Raw genomic sequence first — 21,837 nt, 5'->3', positions numbered from 1 at the left:
TGTGTGTGTGTGTGTGTTGGGGGGGGGGGGGGGGGGGGCTGAAAGCTTTCTACGACCGTGCTGTACTCACACCCATGCATCCTGTAAACTGCCTGCTACACTCTAACACGTGTCTGCTTGGCTGATGTCTGTGCTTTGACATTATTAAGCCTTCCTTTTACTCTTATTTTTAAAAGTAAGATGATACTTTAGAAATGTAAGCATCAACACATGCTGTGTTCAGGTTATATAAACACTCTTTGTGTCTTAGCTGTGGTTAGTGTTTTTTCAAAGTCAAAACACAGTGTTGCAGTATGGAATGCTGTAAAAACAACTAATGTCATTAAGATGTGTATTTGAAAGCAGAATACTTGGTAACAACCCAACTAAGTGAGTAGCTATGACCTGTAAGGGTAAATAAATAACACACACAGGCTTTACTCATACAACTTACCAGTGATAGGTATCAATGAAGACAGTGACAGCTTATGGTTAGCTTAATTAGTAATGATTTAGAGAATAAGGAAAGTAGGTCATTAAAAGCAATCACTAACAACCATTTTGAGAAACCGGCAACCAATTGTCATCGGTGGCAACCACTTTTTAATATACAGTATGAATAGTTGGGACAGCAATGTGAACCCAAAGATGAATCATTTTAAATATTTGTTAGTGATATTTAAAGATTGCTGTTACAGTCAGAAACAAAACCAGACAACACTGCACGTGACAATGCTGCATGTTTTAGAGACAATGGCGAAGCAAATTAAGTTGTTTGACTGTGGATATTACTTAGAGAAAAGCAATTGCCAACATGGCAACCATTTTGAAAAGTTAGTGTGGAGCATTGTTTTATGATTTAAATTTCAGATTCAGATTGCAGTCCGTGTAGAGGCAATACTCTGTGTATTAAAACACAACATACAAATAATACTTTTCTCTGCTTCATCTTCAGACTAGTTTACATAAAGAAACCAGAATTTTACCTCAGATTTCCTTTCACATTCACACAAAGATGTCGACACTTCGCTGAAAGCCTGAGCCGCAAATGAGCGCTTAGTCATCCTCAGAGCCAGGGTTCAGTCATTAGTGCCACAGAAGGATAACCACTGGAGCTGCCTGCTTGGCTGACAACCTGGCTTTAGTTTCTCCGAAGTCCTTTTGATATACTGTTACCATTATTCTGTCGGGTCAGTTTACTTTTAATTGCTACAAACAAGCATTTGTGTCGGTGGCTATGGTAAAAACCAAAGCAAGACATCCCTGAAACAGTGTGCATGGGTGTGTCAGTGTGTGGCTCACCTGCACACGGTTATCATGCAGGAAGGAAGAGAGTTTTGGCAAGTGTTAGTAATGCAGATTTGATCTCAAACGAGTCAAAAAACTGTTGCTCTGCTGTACGGTCTACAGGGTGGAGTTAAGGTGTTGTGAATAGGACCTGCAGAGTTGTTTTACAGCGACATCCATGGTTTTGGTGTATTTTCACACACAATGCTGCAGTGGTGCAAATAAAAATAGATTCCTGTTAGCAGGGGCAGTTCGATATCACATTGGTTCTTGGAAAAGCTTCACTTCAAAGGCTCTTGTGAGTAAAGGTCACTTTTACAGTAGCTTTCTTTTAAGTTGAGAATCCTTTAAATGTGTTGTTATGAAATGTCATTGTGTATTTCAGTGTTGTTTTTATATATTACATCATCATACATCATAGCTGTTTGATCAGGGGAAGCGTTTCTTACATATAATATTTAATGACAAAGTACTTAGGATCAAATGTTAAGGTTGCATGTAAACATATAGAAATAATAATAATCTTTACCATGTTCTAGGACTGCTCGATTGTGGGAAAATCATAATCACGATTATTTATGTCAATATTGAATTCACAGGTATTTAACACATTACTCTGGAAATATCACACATTTATTATAACGTTAAACTTGTGGATGGTGTTGAACTAAAAAACAAAATAAAAAATCAATTTTAAAATAGATACTTTATATTTGAATGAATAACTGATCAATAAAAAATGTGTGGCAGTGCCCTGCCCCATCTTACTGAAAACGCCTAAACACATACACCCATTCTGGTAAAGTACGTTCAACATATTTCAGTAACTCACATGCTGGATTCATAACACATGACAAAACTTGCAATAATTGTTTTAATCTGGATTATTTTGTTTTTAGAATCGTTGAAAGCCAATATTGTAATTGAAAACACAAGTTCACCATATTCAATATTAGTTAATTAGCACTTCTTTTAGCACAAAGTGCTGAGTGGGGCTGGGTTTTCACAAGATTCACAAGATCCAGATTCAACTTTATTTCCAATTTGATTCTTTTCAGTATCGATTTGATTAGAAAATCAGTTTTGCTTGGATATGACAGAGATTCTCCCATTATTAATGCTGAATTGTACAAGTAGTGCACTATTAAAAATATAAATGTGTACACTAAGAATGGACTCCAAAGCAGTTAAATTAATGTGCTTTAAATTGAACATGAACACACTACAGAGGTCAATACAGGTCTGAGGTCAACAAAATGTAACTCTAACTTTGGAGCATTATTTCACCCCCTTCCTGACAAGCTGGCATGAACTAATGAATACCCTAAGTCTTAACGTTTCACATAAAATAATTTATTCTGCATTTTATGAATCAATACTGATTCCTACTACTGAGGCTGATGAGAATTTCATTAGTTTTTAGGTAATTATTTATTATTATTATTATTAAAGAGGAAGTCCAACCAACAGACAGACAAAGTGTGAGCCAACACATGGTTACAAGCGTTATCATTAATGCTCTTGATAGTGGACTACTTCCCACGGGCTGTTTTGCAGCCAGTATCACAGCTGATCAAGCAGCTAATTGTACTGTAAAGATTTTCCTGATTCATTTTAATGTTGGTTCCTGTATAAAATGAAAAGATTCTTTAGACAGACACAAGGTGAACTACCATGTACTGTAAATCTGTTACCTCTGTTTCCCCAGGAGAGTCCTCTGACCCAGCGTCTCCCCCAGTGACCCCCAGGCCCCTCTTTACTCAGGGAAATCATGGGACCCCTCCCGGTTCGCCCTTCCCCACTCCTCTTCCTCCTCCTCTCCTTCCTCCTCCTGGCCCACCCCAGTTCCTCCATCAGGCCCCAGGTTGTGGAGCGAGCATCTGCCCCCGAGCAACCCCAGTCCTCTGGTAACACTACAGGGTCTGGCAAACGGACATGTCCGGGCATTGTGGTGTGTAAACCCGGTATCCTGCTGCCAGTGTGGCTGCCACTCAACCCTCCACTGGGGGAGCAGGCAGGGAGATCTATTATCTACTTCCTCTGTCTCATGTACATCTTCCTGGGTGTGTCCATCATCGCGGATCGCTTCATGGCATCCATAGAAGTCATCACTTCTCAGGTATTGCTGAACTTCACATTTATAAGTAAACCTTGATTTGATACACAACTTTGCCACTACATTCTTACTTTGTTGATGACGAACAGCGTTCCAGCCAAATTCTGCTCTGCGGCTTTCCCACAGTGGCTGCTGGTCAGCAAGACACATATCGGCTGATTTGTTTTCTTTTGTATAACTGGGCCTTTATAGATCCAATTCTACCGTCAGGATTACATAAATATAAAAAGAGTTTAATGTCATCATGCTTTGATTACTACAGGGTTTGCTTGGCCCCCCAAAATAATGTTATGTATAAAATTATATGAAGGAATAAGAATGTATGAAACAGCTGCAGCATGTTAAACTGCAACGTACAGCAGTTAACTAAAAAAGACTTAAAGATGAATAGATATGCCAACAACTTTTACATCCACAACATCTATTTAACTGTCTTTTAAGTTCACATCTATCAAAGAATGAGTTAAAACAATGGTGATTGTATAATCCACCAATGAAAACACTTGTTGTCTCTTTGCTGAGTATTCTAATATCCGTGTCTGTGGAGACATTCCCTCTCTAGATGCTTTATAAGGGCGTACTCACACTGTCCTTCCGCACCGCGACCCGGGCTTTAGGGTACTTGTCCCCCCTCCCTCTCCCCCCGCGCCCCAGCCCCGTTTGTACTCACACTGCCAGGGCCGGCCAATGCTTCTTGCTGTCCACACGCCATCACGCTGTAACACGTCACACGCATTGATCGCGTGTGTGTGGCTTTGTTTACAAATCTTTCCACAGACCTCAGAGTTTTTGTGCGTCTTGTCGACTGTTTTTGAATATTTTCATCCGACCAAATCTGCAGTAAACACTCCACCTCCGCATCACACCAACGTGAACCTTAGCCGCCATTGTTGTTGTTGTTAAATGTCTGCGCATGGTCTGTCCTTCTATTTACATGTCCGAACAGGCGGACATAACGCTACTGCCGTAGGGCTCGTGCTCGTACACGTGCGCACGCTCGTGCTCGTACATGTGCAAACGGCTCCGCTAAAGCCCACCTCTTTCAAGCGGGCCTTGGACGGCCCGCTGGCCGCAGTTATGCGCGGAACGGGTGCGCTCACACTACTTAAAGGTCCTAGGCTTTAGCTGAAAAAACGGTTTTGGCCCTGGCCAGAAGGACAGTGTGAGTACGCCCTTAAACTCTGCCATGTCAGTGACGCTGCCGGTGGAGCTCGTCACTGCTTCGACTGCGACATTGCTTCCTTTTTTAAAACTAAATATTATAAACTGACCTCGACCACAGGTCACTGTTTCACTGGCGAATGTTCAAAGGCTTTGTATCCGACGACCATAATCCCAATCTCTCAAACGTTACTCCAACACGTTTTCTGCTGAGGTGACGGAGAAAGTTGCTAGCGTTAGCACCACCAGCGTGCGCACGTGTACGAGCACGAGCACGAGCACGAGCACGAGGCCTACGGCGGTAGCGGTATGTGCGCCTGTTCGGACATCGAAGTTAGAAGGACGGACCATGCGCGGACATTTAACAACAACAACAATGGCGGTGAAAGGTTCACGTTGATGTGATGCGGAGGTGGAGTGTTTACTGCAGATTTGGTCGGATGAAAATATTCAAAAATTCTGAGGTCTATGGAAAGATTTGGAAACAAAGCCACGCATCGCAATGATGTCAATCAATGCGTGTGACGTGTTACGGTGTGATGACGTATAGGCAACAAGAAGCATTCGCCGAGGCCCAGGTAGTGTGAGTACAAAAGGACAAGTACCCTAAAGCACGGGGCACGGTACGGACAGACAGTTTGAGTGCGCCCTAAAAACACCGTAAATATCAAAAAGTTCTTTAGAAAATGAAAATGAAAACCAACTAAGTATTAAAGCAGCCAATATCTTATCCACATCAAATGATCTAAGTTCAAACTAAAACTGCAATAACTGTAACGGTGGTCATAAGGTCCATGGTAACAGCATCTTTGACATTTTTGCAAAACTTCTTTCCTGGCAGGAGAAAGAGGTGACCATCACCAAACCCAACGGTGAAACGACAGTAACAACAGTAAGAATCTGGAATGAGACAGTGTCCAACCTCACGCTCATGGCCCTGGGCTCCTCGGCGCCTGAGATCCTGCTCTCTGTTATTGAGGTACCGCTTAACTTCAACTTTCCTGTGACTGTGTTGTTCACACACCTTTAAAAATAAGTCTGAAATGTTCGGAAATTGTACATTGTGCTACTGAGAATGACACAAAAATATATGATTTGCAGTTGTGCGTTCCCTCACTGTACACCACTTAATTGTAAGAGAAGGCAACCACCAATGTGAACAAAACCTCATTGTCAGATTTATATGGGCCTATAAATGGATGATTTCTATTCTGGCTCTGGTGAAGTTAATTCTGAAGTTAATTCTGTTTTTTTATATTGTCATATAATGAATATTTGAGTATCCCCACTCAAAGTAGGCCTACTTGGACATATCTTTGTTATTTTAGTTGTTATATGCGTGTTAAATTCAGTTCTAGTGAGAATTGAAAAAGGTCTTTGATTTTGATGTGTGTGACATTTGTCTTTTTTTGTCCCTTTAATGTTGTAGGTGTGTGGGCACAACTTTGATGCAGGGGAGCTCGGCCCAAGCACTATAGTGGGCAGCGCTGCCTTCAATATGTTTGTGATAATTGGCCTGTGTGTGTGGGTGATTCCAAACGGAGAGTCTCGCAAGATCAAACACCTGCGAGTGTTTTTCATTACGGCTTTCTGGAGTATTTTCGCCTACATTTGGCTCTACCTCATACTGGCCGTCATCTCACCTGGGATTGTAGAGGTGTGTTTCCGATGACTGCATATTAATGTATTTCTAATAAATCAAGCGTGTAAATGATGTAATGCTCGTATTGTCCGCACTGCCAGGTGTGGGAGGCCATAGTGACACTGCTTTATTTTCCGGTGTGTGTGATCTTGGCTTGGATCGCTGACCGTCGCCTACTCTTCTACAAATACATGCACAAGCGTTACCGTGCTGACAAGAGGCACGGCATTGTGGTGGAAATGGAAGGTGACCTCACGCCCAAAGGCATTGATGTGATCATGGATGGGAAGCTGTCAGATGGCAGTTCGTGCCCTGGAAACTCCTCCAGCGTGACAGTCTCTGTGCAGACAGGCAATGACCTAGACCAGAACAAAGATGAGGTAAGACAAGACGCTCTAGGATAAATTCTGCTGTAGACACACATTGCAAGATTGGCGTCTATTTTTTTTCCATAATTAGAGCTCATTAAGGTACAAATTGACTCAAATTTGGGTGCATGTTTTCTTTAAGAGGGAATGATTCTACTGAAGTATTTTTAAAAGGAAAAGAAGAAAGCTACTAGCAGAAGAACAATTCAATGCCAGCAGGAGTCCGACTGACTGAAGTGCAGACAGCAGGAGTCTTAACAGATGATCAGTAGGAGGCTTCAATTAGGAAAATGAGGAGTTTCCAAAGTTTTTCTTAAAAAAAGCCCTGCATTTGGCTACATCCACACTATTACATTGTTATTTAAAAAGTCATGCCTTTTGCTAGGATTACGCCTCACGTCGTTTCTGAGCCACTAAAACTGAGACATTTGGGAAAGCTGCTGAGCTCATTTTAGTTTAAGAATGGATGCGATGGCTAAAGCTCCCGCTACCACTTTAATATGTCAATATATTCTAGTACATATAGTACAATTCTTAATCTGTGTTTTTCACCACAATCTGCTTCCTGTTTACACTGACACATGCATGCCCAATGTACACAAATGGTCCATCGATATGCATTTTTAGACGTGTTAATATGGACAGAGATTGTTTCTGATACTGAGCTAAAATGTGGCGATTGTTTTCCTTTTGAAACGCTGTTTTAGAATGAAAACATAGATGTAGCATTATAGTCTGCATGTCTTACTAAAAGCATAGTTTTGTCCCAAGAAACACCAATACTTTTGTTATTATCAGAATCCAAAATACTTTAATAATCCCAGGGGGATAATGTTTAAACTTTATATGTATCAACTTAGCCTTGTCTACCAAACCCTCTGCAGAACCCCACTGCACACACATCCTGGGTCATAGTCACAACTTAAAACTTCACAACTGAGCAAGTGTTGGAGCAGTTTGTGTGTTCAAGAGCATTTTTTACACATTTTGCCAAAAGTGCATCTCTATGAATGTGGTGTTTTTTACAACCACTTTTCTCTCTTGGATAGGTGGTCCGCATCCTGAAAGACCTGAAGGAGAAACACCCAGACAAAGACCTGGACCAGCTGATAGAGATGGCCAACTACTCTGCCCTCGTCCACCAGAAGAAGAGCCGCGCTTTCTACCGTGTCCAGGCGACACGCATGATGATTGGTGCCGGCAACATATTGAAGAAACATGCCGCTGAGCACTCACGCCGCTCAGGAGGCCAGGAGACTGACAAGGCCACATGCTCGCACATTTGCTTTGAAAGTGCCCAGTACCAGTGCACAGAAAACTGTGGCTCTCTGAGCCTAGGAGTGATCCTTGAGGGGGGCACAGGCCAGAATACTTTCTATGTGGACTACTATACAGAAAATGGCTCTGCCAATGCTGGGGCAGACTATGAATTCACTGAGGGAACCCTGGTGTTTAAGCCAGGGGAGAGCCGCAAAGAGATCAAGGTGAGCCAGGGGGAAAGGGGACTGTGAAAGTAATGTATATGTATATTATTCAAACTCTGAGATAGTAGCAAACCCTCCACTAATATTTCAGGGTTGGATGTGTCAGGCCCCTTTTGCTGCAAGGGCACCATTGCTGAATCAGGGGGCTTAACGCCGTCCAAGACGATTGTGATTGGTTTAAAGAAATACAAACAGCCCAGAGCCTTTTTCCCTCTATCCGAAAATGATAAGCGGTGTAGCCAGGCCATGGTCTAATACATAATTATTATAGAATATGTATTTGGTATGGTAGTTTGTGTTTACATTCAAACTGTTATGGCCTTCTGCGTCCATGAGGAGAGTGACCGTACAATACTCTGTGCTCTCCAGGTGGGCATCTTGGATGATGACATCTTTGAGGAGGACGAGCATTTCTTTGTGCGTCTTCAGAACTTGAGGCTAGAAGAAGGTGGGAATGAAGGGACAGGAACCCCACCACAGGGTAGACTAGTGGAGCCACTGGTTGCCACCATCACCATCTTGGACGATGACCATGCAGGCATCTTCACCTTTGGCCAGCGGGTGCTACGGGTGAGTGAGAGCACAGGCACGCTCACGGTGACAGTGATGAGGAACTCAGGCTCCAGGGGCACCGTTGCTCTGCCATACCATACAGAGGACGGCAGTGCCAAGGCTGGAGTGGACTACGAGGAGGCCAGAGGGGAGCTGGAATTCACCAATGAAAAGACCAGGTGAGGCCCAGTCAGCAACCAGACGCAATGACTGGGAAATGCTACTGTAAGAGCCACAAAGTCTGATGGATGTTCCTTAGAACGTCAATCTATTCGTTTCCAGGAAGGAGGTGCTGCCAGACATTGTGACTCTTGAGGTTGCATCCTCCTACTGTTCAACATACTATACATTAAAACAAAGATTTGACGTTACCTAGAAACAACAAACAAATCATTTTTAATGGAAAAAATGGTGATATTCTATATTTTTGTCATTTTTTGTCATTTTCAACGAAGTCAAATGAAACCAAAACTTACAATATGTTAGTCGATCTCTCAATACTTTTTGTACTCAAGGCTTCCCTCCTTTGTATTCTCACTCAGCCCCAAACCTAAAAAAGTCATAAATCTTAAAAAAAACAACCATGAAGAGCCACAAACACATTTTCAGCCCTGGATTAGGTACATTAGTGAGTATTTCAGGCAGCAGCATGGTGTTTGTGACTTGGACTCAAAATACTAGTGTGTGTGTTCATGGTTTGAATTTTTTAACAGGCTTTGTTGATAATAAGAAAATATAGCATTAATAAGTAGGCAGGTTTTGTTGCTTACTGATCTATCTTAGTAGAAAGAATGTTTTCACTCACTCTCCCTTTTCCCCACCTTTCAACTTCAACTTCAGCTTTATTATACCAAAGGAAATTCAATCTGCGAGCCGGCATCCCATCATATCCAGGCCCATGACAAACATGAAATAGTAACAGTAGTTACAAATACAGAAAAAAAGAAATCCACACCACAAATGAGAATAAGGTACACCTGCCACACCAAACCTATAGCTAAAAACAAGCTAAAAACGTTATAAACAGCACAGTATATTATACATGTCTTTGCTTCCTCCATCAATGGAGCTCTTATTATTTTGTAACCGTCATTTATGCTACCTTATGATAGCTACTGTGAGCTATTTTAATGAGTTGCCTCTTAGTGAAATTCTCTCTGGTAAGCAGTGATGCTGTGTGTCTAGGGATTTTATTTTTTATTGTTAAAGGTAAGAAAGGACGTAGTGAAGCTGCTGTTGACGGTGTAGTTCAGACCACAGAACATCTGTGTTTTTATGTTTTTACCTTCATAAGTCCAGGCACAACTCAAACACTTAACTCTTCTTTTGTGCTGTAAAGCAAGTCATAATTGGGTGGTTCTCCGAACCACCCAATTATGACTTGCTGAGACTTCCCGAGAGTTCCGACCCACAGGCAGACAGAATTGCACAGTTTATAGGGAGCCAATAGATTTATTCCATAGGAATTACCAGAGATGGGGATTGTTTCTTCAACAAGCCATCTCCATGCCATGTATTTTTTCTGCTCAGTCTCTCAACCAGCTGACTGCAAACAGCCCAGCTCTACAGCTAGAGAGATGAGCCAGTTAGTAAATGCAAATGTCAATGTTAAATATTGTGTGATGGTCTCTGAACCTAAATACAGCATAATTACCATAAACACACAAGGCAGTAGTACTGACAACCAGCCTCAGTACTGACACCCAGCCTCAATGCTTTTATATGTATAGTATTTTGGCTCATTAGTGCTTTGAGGAAAGGGGCGCCTGACCCTCACTGAAAGATTACCACGTGGAAGAGGTCCTGTTACACAGAATTACGTGATGACTTGATACCTAAAGATAATCCCATCCCCAGGTGTGGGAACCTCCAGTCACCCTATGTAAGCTGACAGATCATTTTCCCATTAAAGTTTCAGGTTATATAAGCTGTGTTTGCACATGGACTAATTGTACACTTAGTGAAAGACTCAGTTATGTAACGTGACAATCAATAGGTGCTGCACAGTAAAGGCTATAACATATATCACATATTAACAATATTCTTTCAGCTGTGACCATTATGCGGTGTTCTTATATATATTATTATATTCTCTTCTTCCATGTTTTCAAGAATTCATCAAAATATTCCAAATAATTCATTTAGTTTAAATCTCTGCACACTGAGGAGCAAGAGCACACCATGTTTAAGCCTGAATTATTTAAAGGACCATTGTGAGTCATTATTTAGGTCACTTCAATTTGCGATGTGATTTGTAAACCCAATGATTTGAAGTTAATTATTGTTGTGGACATAAAAAAGTATTTGTTTGTGTGTGTGTGTCTGTGTGTGTGTGATTGCATATCTCTAGTCAGATCTTACAGGTGCGCATTATAAATGTGGAGGAGTACGAGAAGCAGGAAAACTTCTTCATTGTGCTTGAGGACCCCAAATGGCTGAAGCGAGGTCTCTCTGGTGAGTGTGTAGTTATTTTATATGTCATTATTAAGCTCAAGTGACAAGTTGTGTTTTCATGGTTAGGGTGATGAAGTAATGCTGTGTGAGATGGTAATCAAAGAAGAATCATTTGTTTACACCAGCATAAGATAGTACACTCACACACAGTAGATGCTACTGTAGAATTATCCAAGAGCTAGTATCAAAACAAAAACAACAACAACAGCAGCAACTGAATGGCAGGCATGTATGTTAGATCCAGTAACTGAAGATTACACGCTGCCATTCACTGCTGTCTCTGTTTCACTGTACAATAGCTGCTGCAGCCAATTATGAATATAGCATCCTTTAGTTTCCTGTTCCCCATCAAAGTGTCACGACGGTGGTGCAGGAATTGGATATGTGCTTGTAAATGGAAGTCAAAGAACTCATTTACATTAGTTTGTAATGTACAGTATATTTTTGTTTCACTTTCATTTATTAGGCCCTGAGAATAGTGCTGGTGTATTGTATTTAATCATTGTCTGTCTTTTTTCACAGCACTGCTGCTAAACCAGGGTAAGATAGTTGGGGTGTAGCTTTGCGTGTTAAATGTGCAATGTGCAGCATTTTTAAATTTCCACACATTATTGTGAAATTTGCAAATGAGACAGTTGGAAGCCTTAGTCTCATGCCATTGGCGCTAAAGCACCAGAAACTTTAGCTCCATATATGCTACTTCTTGTTTTGTGCTATAATATTATATACATTTACTTATTCTATCTCTATTGGTTAATTGTGCTCGATGAGGGCGGGGCTTGCCACCACCCAGTCAGCTGTTTTCACCAGTAGGACAGGGCCTAGTTGCTATGGTCATTGCATAGACTTTATAATGTGAACGTAGTATCCGTGGCGTTCTGAAGAATCAAAATGAAGCTCAATTTGGGTGGCTCAGGCTGTCACCATATTGGCAGTGCCTGGTGCGCCTGCTCCTGGCTAATCCGAAAATGGGCAAAGAGGTGGAGCGTGGATAGAGCTGAAGTGGGCCGAATGAGGCCCACAGCCTGCTGTGACGGAAACCACCTGTCACTCAAGCAGCCATGCTTGATTAATTAATTATTAATTAATTATGCAGAACTTTACGCCTTGATATAATTTAAACAGATGAGTTATCTAAAAATTCACCTCCATACAGTTGTAATGAACATGGAAATTAGCCATAGCGACAAAAAACGTTTTTATTTCTGCTGGAAAGTTGGGCATTTTAACATGGGGGGCTAAGGGGTTTGACTCCATTGACAACATTGAGGGCATGGTTTGTCCTGAAGATGGAATTTAGTAGGTCCACTGGGGGTGGGTCGCTGCCCTGTGGGCTGTGCTACGAACTCAGCTTGGGGCAGGAACTAGTCTAGTGCCCCCGTGGCACATCCACTGTGCCTTTGGGGCTGGGGCCAAGACCACATGCGTCTGTAGTAGGTAGGTGTGCAACGGTTTAAAAAACTTGCGATTCAGATCGTTTCTCTGATCAGAGTCACGGATTCTTTCGTTTATTTGTTAAATTAAAATATATAAAATCAACTGCACACACATCAAGTGCACAAGGCATATCGTGCCAGTGGCAGTTGCTCTAAGACTGCAAGGGAAGCTCAGCTTCCCCTAAAATGTCACCAAAACAAAAAAAAGTGGTGAAATGTGTACTGCTGTGTGTACATTTCATTGACTAAATACGCACTAGAAAGCCTTCATCTTTAGTTCAGAATCAGCTCCTTATCACAGGTAACCGGAGCAACTTCCTTCTCATTCATCCCCACAGCTCCACAGCTCTTTACACAGTGGGACGCTCAGCTTCTACTGACTTCAATGGGGAAGCATAGAGTGGGTTGTTCCACTGCAGCCAAACTAGACGCTCATTGGATAAATGCTGGGCTTTGTCCCGCCCATCGGACGCTCAGCGTCTCTGGGGGTCTATGGGACAGTGGGCTGGCCCGGACGCTTGGCTTCTGCATGATGATTGGATGAGCTGTCTGAGGCGGAGTCCTTTTTTTGATTGACAGCTAAATGAGCGAATCAGCGATCTTGAAGAATACACATCCAGCGGAGCATTTTCCAAGTTTTTCCTTCCGTTGTTCTGAACTGATCCAGAGACTTTACAGATCCCCAGAGACGTTGTCGTTGTTAAAAACAACTAGCGTTGTGTGTGAGACTCTGTCACTCGGTGACTGCGGTTTCTTTCCCCAACGAGCAGCGGCAGCTGTGCAGGCTTTAGCCCGGTCGGACTGTGCAGCAAGGGGCTGCTTAAATGCCGCGGTGATAAGTGGTTGTTGAGCAGCCTTCGTTTTCACTCCGGTCAGTGAAACAAGCCGCTAAGCTGCTCTTAACAATTTTATGGACTGAACATGCACACAACTTTTTTTTTTTCATAAATCAATCCACGGATCACGTGTGTGCCGAATCGAAGATATTGATCACTGAAAGTCCGTTGCACCACTAGTAGTAGATCCTTCTACCATGGCTGGCTCCTGCTTGTTGTCCGGGATTAGTTCATACATATGAATTACTAATTCTTTACACTTTTGAATGATCCCTGATCTTGTGTCTGACCTATTGGGATTATGGCCTATTTTTCCTGAACAGAATCTTGCTGTCAGTGCTAGCTGTGAATTACCTCCAACAAGCTCTGCCACTCATATACTCTAAGTTATCAACGGGTATGGTCACACCATGATTGTATTTGACTCCATGAAAAAAAGCTTTTGGGGCACTCAACTCAGGGTCAAAAAAGTCCCCCTCACATCCTGTTTAAACAAGAGATATTTACAATTACAGAATTACATGCTACACAAAGCACCTTTACCTTTACTTTCCAGTAATAAGTATAAGTATTATACTTATAAATAACAGTGTGTGCAGAGTGTGGATTGCTTTTTTCATCTTCATGCTTTAGGTGTGGGCCTGCACACTTGTCTGAAGTTTAGGATGTTTGTGTGTTTTTGTAAATAACACAATCGATCTATCTTAATAAATAGACATGATATTTAAATGTCTGCACTCCCTGACAGGCAACCCCAGCCCTGAGGAGGAAGAGGCCCGGAGGATCTCTGAGATGGGCAAACCCATTCTAGGAGAGCACAGCAGGCTAGAGGTCGTCATAGAGGAGTCCTGTGAGTTTAAGGTGTGTGAGTGGCTGATCGAAGGCATAACACTAGCAGTAAACAAGCGCCTTTGTACAAACAGATCACTCAATATGTGACAGGTAACAGGTGACAATAGTGTTGAGTGTTTGGATGAATACATCGCATATACGAGTACATTGTCGGTTGTTTTCAAACAAAGTGTGTAGATAGACAGCACTAACATGACAGACTCTCATTAAGCAAGCTGACCCAGTAGCACAAAGATCTTCATCACACCGATCAAACTGAAACTAGACAGAAAGGTTACAAAAATTCAGAGGTGCGCGACCAAGCACCACAAAAACTTTTGAAGCCTTGGTGCTCCAAGCAAAGCACGTGTTGATGTTGTTTTTCACATGAGCACATGAACTCACTTACATAAACCTAGCTTTACAGAAAACTATATTTAAGGTCATTGGGAAAAGCAGAGCTCATTGGCTTTTCAGTTTATAATTGAACGTACTCTTACGTTTGAAGAATGTTTCGAGAATTGATTAACCACCTCACACCCTCTTACTCATCAGACTCCCAATGGAGTACTAGACCAGGTACAGTGTCTGCCAGCATTCTGTGTGTGTTATAAATTGATATCCACCCATTCTCCATTCTTAACTTTTCTCATGCATCTTGATTTGAGATGTGTGTTCATTCATGTGTGCTGTGTGTGACATTTTGTGTCAGTTCAATTCTGCAGCAGAACAGTAAAGCCAGTAGGTTTGTGCATACACTATTAAAGAGGACCTATTATACTTTTTTTTCAGGTTCATACATGTATTTTGTGTTTCTCATAGAACATATTTACATGCTTGAATGTTCAAAAAAAAACTTGTATTGTTCTTATACTGCTCATGGCTGCTGCACCCTCTGTCTGAGACGTTCTGTTGCAGTGCCTGTCTCTTTTACGCCTCCCTCCCAGTCTGCTCTGATTGGCCAGCACTTCCTGGTCTCTGTGCAGCTACTCTGTCTCCGTACTACTGCAGTGAACTGACTGCAACTATTATGTCTCCGTACTACTGCAGTGAACTGACTGCAACTTAGTGTATATCGGGATTTTAGGGAGCAATGAACAACACAAGCAACCAATATTACAGCTTTGTCTGCCATTAGCATGTAGCTACATGTAGTAAACAGCAGCACGTTACCGGAGCTGTGCATAGCTGTACTTATCTTGCTGCTGTTTAAGGTTTAAACCTTTTAAGATTGTTAGAAAAGACAGAAATGTGAATCCATCTGTGTATATTAATATCTGCCTTGTGTGTAATGTGTTGTACCAGAACACAGTGGACAAACTCCTAAAGGACACAAATCTGGCTGTAGTGATTGGCACTCACTCGTGGAGAGAGCAGTTCATTGGAGCAGTCACAGTCAGTGCAGGTCAGTGGCTCTTAAATGTTTGGTTTTTGTGTACTTGTTATATTGATTTTTTTTTTAAGCTATGTTAACTTTTTTTTTTTTATTAATGTGGATTGTGTTTTACATTTACTCAATTTCCGATGTGAAATGAAAGGGTTTCATGTTTGAATAAACTGATTTTGGATTGCTCTGTTAAGTTTGCTGGCTAGCGACAGCATGTGCTTCACTAAGGACAGTTTGTAAATGCTGAAAATATCTTAGACCGGACATGAACAGGACCATTTTCACAATACGGTAGATGTTACTAACAATGAATAGAGAAGGATTATGACCCTAAATAGTTCTCCCCAGTTGCTTCGAGCCATGTAAGCTTGACATTCACAAGAAACATGTGCTTTAGCAATATAAAAGAATAGTTCAATAGGCAATAACCGGGTTATATTCAATGAATGCCCTGATTCATTTCCTTGCCGAGACTTAGATGAGAAGATTGATACCACTCTCATGTTTGATAAATATAAAACTACAGGCGGTAGCTGATTAGCTTAGGTTAGCTTAGCATAAACACTGGCAAAAAGGGAAACAGCTAGCCTTGCTCTGTCTAAACATAACTAAATCTGCCTACCAATAGGGAGGAATACATTGGTACCAACAATGGCATGATAGCTTAGGGAAGGGAGCTTAATAATGATTCAAATTTAAGCTTAATTTTGATGAGGTAAAAACAGGTATGGCCATTTTCAAAAACGTCCCTCGACCTCGAAACCTCAAGATGTCTGAATCAAAATGGGTTCTATGGGTACCCAAAAGACCCCTCCTAAAGACACACAGTACTTTGCATGCAGTAAATGTGTTATTTCTGCCTATTCTAAAATGGTGTATTTGAATATTTCTGCATACTGGGGTCCATAGACTGCCTTAAATTGCATGAATTGGGTCTGACTGTAAAGCTAAGACTCTTGTGGATTCAATAAGCCCAATTTAATTCATGTGTGATGATGCTTGTCATCATAAGCCATTTCAAAATGGCATTTCAGAGTAATCTCACTTACAGTATCACAATATATTGCAATATATTGAATCATGGCCCCTGTATCATGATACCTATCGTATTGCCAGATTCTTGCCAATACACAGCCCAACTATATCTCTTATCTACTAATTAACATCATATCTCATTTGTTTAAACGGTAGAAATAATGATCAATTGTGGCTGACATGTGCTGGACAAAAATATTGAAGCATTCCAGTTTAAAGGAAGGTGTTTGGTGTTTGTGCTTTGTTTGATTTATCTTCACTGTGTCTCCTTTAAACAGGTGATGGCGATGAGGAGGAGGGACAGGAGCAGCGAATGCCAAACTGCTTTGACTACTTCATGCACATATTGTGCATTTTCTGGAAGATTCTTTTTGCTTGCGTCCCACCCACAGAGTACTGGAATGGCTGGGCGTGCTTCATAGTGTCAATCTCTGTCATTGGTTTCTTAACAGCCATTATTGGAGACCTAGCCTCACATTTTGGCTGCACCGTCGGCCTGAGAGACACTGTAACTGCAGTGGTCTTTGTAGCACTTGGGACTTCTCTTCCTGGTAAGTGATTTGAGTGAGTCTCAGTTTTTGCAATATCGAGTAAATCCCCCACTGGCAGTGTTTAAGTTAGTGCATGTATTTCAGAATTCTTAGCTGGAGTTATGGACACTGAAATAATATTGTGTCTGATTAAACTACTGAACCACTGGCTATTTATTTACAAACATTTTTCACATTTTACAGATACCTTTGCCAGTAAAGTGGCGGCCACTCAGGACCAGTATGCCGATGCATGTATTGGAAATGTGACAGGAAGCAACGCAGTGAATGTGTTTTTGGGCATTGGAGTGGCCTGGTCAGTGGCTGCCATATATTGGCAAGTCAAAGGTAAGGTCTTCCGTGTTGACCCTGGCTCGCTGGCCTTCTCCGTCACACTCTTCACCATCTTTGCCTTCTTCTCTATGGGAGTATTGATGCTACGGCGGAGACCGTCCATAGGCGGCGAGCTGGGTGGCCCGCGGATCACCAGAATCCTTACTTCACTGCTTTTTTTTGGACTCTGGTTCCTCTACATCCTCTTCGCCAGCTTGGAGGCCTATTGCCATATACAGGGCTTCTGAAAGCACAGCTGGGGAGAGTAATGACTGCACAATAACAAACACGCATCACCAGGACATTCACCTGTTCAGTTATGTCCCAGTAACTACCACTGAGAAGACCTATCATCACTTGAAAACGGCTGCCATGGTTCATCAAAAATGTATACAAACACCACACACCAGACTCACACATGCATATCTGTACGTCACATCCACTGCAGGACAGTTTCAGCACTGATTCAATTTCACTTAAGTGGACTAAATTGCATGCAGTGACTGTTTTGACAAAGCAGAGCAAAGCAGGTCAGCAGGTACTCTGTGAAGTGTCTGGATTTTGCTTGATAATGACTTGATGCCTGATGGCTCATAACCTGGATTTCAAGTTTGGTCTTGTTTCTCCTCACGCTTACGATAGAGGCTGAGTCAAATTAGACTGCCTGGCCTAGTAATTAAATAAGAAAAACAATGACAGCTGCTTTTACACAGATTTGCAATGTAAAGACACCTCTGAGTATATTCTCATGCTTATACCATGGCCACTTGTCACAGACAAAAACAGGAGCTATGTTCAAACTGTCATTCGAGTTTGTTGTCAGTGAGAATGAACCCATAATTAGGTCTGTTTGGCCAGTTGGAGTTAATCTGTAGCATAGCTCAAAGCAGTGTTGCTATTGTTACCTCCATTTGTTGTGCACAGATTTAGAACAAAAGTAATACAACTGTTGTGATTTAGTCGGTGTACCATTTTGAATGGAACAGCCAGCCAATCAGTATCTACGGCCGTGGAAAAAAAAAGTGAGCAGTTTGTAAGTTAAGCTGCTGTAATAGCTCACACTGGTAAATGTTGTTACTCTGTTGAGTTTTGTGAAACAAGGCATTGTTTAGTGTAATGTAATGTAATGCACTTACTAGTTCCAATCTCACTTAAGGTATTGATAATAGTATTGATCAGAAATGCAATAACCCAGTATTGAAATGCATAATTGACAAAGAATTACACAAGCAATGAATTACTAATAAGCCTTGGGATGAAAAGAAAGTCCCTAGTATTTGCCATTGAGTGTGATTGTTTGAACGTGATGATTCATTCACCCCTCAAGTCCTATCCGTTTATTTATCAATGGTGTCATTTAATGTCTTTCTAAGTGAATGTATTTGAGCTGTAATGAACAAAAATATATTGTAATTTATTGTAAGCTGTCATAATTACATTGAAACATCGAAGTTTTAACTGAGTGTGTCTCCATGGATCACCTACACTGGTTGCAGGGCAGAGAATCAGAGTCGGCTTCATTGCCAAGCTTGTAAACAGATTATATACCAGGAATTTGACCTGTGATTTTTTGTTTTTTTGTGCTTAGCGCATACAAATATACACATAAATACACAGAAAGAATACACAGAATTTAGCATAACAACTAAATAAAAAGAAGACATTAAAATATTATGGATACAGCATATAAAATATAAAATAAAACGTGCACATGTGCAGGTGATGGCGCTAATGTAACGCACCATAATGCACCAGAATACAGATGGTCTATGGATTTGAAACTGCTAATATCAAGATCTTTGTGAGGGAATGTGACATGTCATTGAGGACATTTGTTCTTGTTTGGGGGACTTAAATACATTTTATGCTCTTAAATTCTGTGCTTCATGCTTTAGAACAGTGGTTCTCAACCAGGGCGTATTTCAGGTAACCTGACTACTCAGATGGTTTGTCCTTGTGATGTGAACCTGTGATCTCGTGTTATCAAGAGAATTCAGCTGATGTGAAAGGTAAGGTTTCAGGGGTTCCCCAGAAAAATGTGGACTATAATATATTGGCTATTGAATTCACTATAGAAGTGAGCCCAGTGTGGGTAAAAGTCATAAGAACAAGTATTCTGATAGATTTCGGTCCCTGATTGACCTCTCAACTGCAGTTGACAACTATAGAATTTGAGTCTTAATCATAAAGTGCAAATCTTTTCAGATTGAGGTCCCTGAAGCAAAATCTTATCATATAGTGCCTAGGTGTGTATCAATCTAGGTGTCTGAGACACCTAAAAGGTAGAGAACCACCGCTTAAGAAAATGTATTTCAGTATTGTGCATCCAAAAAAGGATAATGGTGGATAACAACTGCAGGATTCCTTAAAGGGTAGAATTACTTCAGAACATTTCATAAAGTGTGTTAACATGGAAAAAGCAAGACCGAAATACATAGACCCAAAACAGACCTCTGAGATACAATCCAAGTCGTTTTTGTGGAGAAAGACCATAGTAACACACCAACACAGGCCCTGCAGGCACTTAAGATGCAGTGGCTAAACTAGAGACCATCTTGCAATGGAATCACACGTCAAATCAGACCAGGGGTGTTATGTGGCGAGGCAATAGCCCCTTCCCTATACCTGTAACATTTCTTTCTGGCACAGCTGTGATGCTATCATGGCAAAATTTGACCTAGGACAGATATATTAACTCCTAGCAAAATACTTCAAACTGCCTCTGTGGTAGTTCTTGATACAGTAGAGTTGGGTCATCTATAGAAGTTCTATGACGGTGGAGAGCGAAGGCTCGTTTCTCACTGGATCTGTCATCCTTAAAGGTTAAAGAAACAAATGAGCTGGCTGCCCCTCACAAAAAGGTGGAAACATTTTTGCATAATACATGGTTTCTGTGACTATTTGAATCAAGAAATGCATAAGTGATGTAGATTTATTGATTTGACCTATGTTTCATCTTCAAATTCAAGATGGCCGCTAATGCTTGGCTCTCTAAATATCAGTTTTTCAAAATGTTCATAGAGTCTTAATATTGGCTTAAATGAGAGCTCTGCTCATCCTGAGTGGAGTTATGGACAGTATAATAACAACATACACATAGGCAGTGTTAGGAAGTAACTGAATACATGTATTCAGGGTTACATATTCAGAATACAAAATATATAAGTAAATATTTAGTTACAGTTACATTTTCAATGAGTGGTATTCAGAGTACAGTTACTTCGGCCATTTTAAGAGGTTACTCTTGGAATCCTTCTCGTGAATTTCTGGGCTTTTTAAACTTCAATTCTAATATTTCTGTGAGATGATCTTGTGCATTAACAAAATGGTAATGTTTCAGTTTATCCCATCGAGTGAAGTCGTGGTTTTTTTTGCTGACATTGCCTGTGGGTCGTACAAACTCTGAAGTAGCAGCTTGATTCACACTTGATCAAATGTACTAAAACAGTGCTGATTAATGAAGTATGTAGAATACGGTACTTAGAGTAATGAAACGCAATACGTTACAAATGACATTTTATGGCATGTATTCTGTACTCTGTAACTAAATACATTTTAAAAGTATCCTTCCCTACACTGCGCATGGGTCATCAGATGTCTGGGGTGGAACCAATGAAAGCAGGGAGACAGAGAAGATTCTTTAGCTTGGAGCTGTCTTTATTAATATGAAATGAACATTTTTCTCCATCTGAATCTGTTGAATCTCCACACTGACTCCTCTTATCATCACTGCTGCTCTCATCTGCATAGTCATGAGGCGTGAGCTGCTGGGGCAAGGGGGGTAGGATGTGACACCTTCTGTTCACTAGTTCCCAGCCGTGACCAATGGGAGAAGGATGCTCTTGTAGGTTGTAATGGACCTGGCGATATGAAAGGTAGTTTGACCTTTCATATGAAGATTCAAAGAGTCATCATCAGGTGGGAGACAGATTGTACACTTATTCTTCAGTTTGTGCTATTTGGAAACTCTGGTCTGGCGCAGCTCACATCTGCACTCTCAGCATAAATGATGGGGAGGACAAATGCCTTCATATCCGCTCTGACTTCGTGTTTTATTTCCAGACTCTCGCCCACTTGTCCCAGGAGCTCTCTTGCCTCAGAACTGATCTTCACCTTCTCCAACACCTTCTTCTTTCCATGTCCAGAACCCCGAGGTGTTGGTCACTGCCAGTGATCACATGGAGAGGTATGATGGTATCTGCAACCTCTTCCAAGAGCACTGCACGGCAGTCGACAACGCATGCTTCCGTTTAATCAGCAGATCACCTCAGACTTGCTGCGAGACATAAGCTGCTTGGACATACACATCGGTCCAGTGTACTTATTGGCTCTTCCCTTTGCATGATGAATGATCAATGATAAAATGATCTTGGACTAGTGAATAATGTTGAGTGTGAGAATTTACC

The 21,837-nt window shown here is 41.3% G+C and overlaps 1 protein-coding gene across 1 annotated transcript; it reads left to right on the top strand.

Moving 5' to 3' along the window:
- Positions 1-3,037: 3,037 nt before the first annotated feature.
- On the top strand, positions 3,038-17,679 carry slc8a2a (solute carrier family 8 member 2a; the record flags this gene model as incomplete). The annotated part of the gene is made up of 11 exons (XM_083926886.1): positions 3,038-3,385; positions 5,385-5,522; positions 5,973-6,200; positions 6,287-6,565; positions 7,603-8,037; positions 8,407-8,768; positions 10,940-11,043; positions 14,064-14,176; positions 15,452-15,551; positions 16,847-17,119; positions 17,303-17,679. 11 exons carry the CDS (start codon positions 3,038-3,040, stop codon positions 17,677-17,679), a joined length of 2,757 nt encoding a protein of 918 aa, XP_083783012.1.
- Positions 17,680-21,837: the final 4,158 nt, after the last annotated feature.

Source organism: Echiichthys vipera (genome assembly GCF_963691815.1).
Source record: "Echiichthys vipera genome assembly, chromosome: 14".
NCBI lineage: Eukaryota > Metazoa > Chordata > Actinopteri > Perciformes > Trachinidae > Echiichthys > Echiichthys vipera.
Note: the sequence above shows the minus strand (reverse complement) of the source record. Positions and strands in the feature narration are given on the sequence as shown.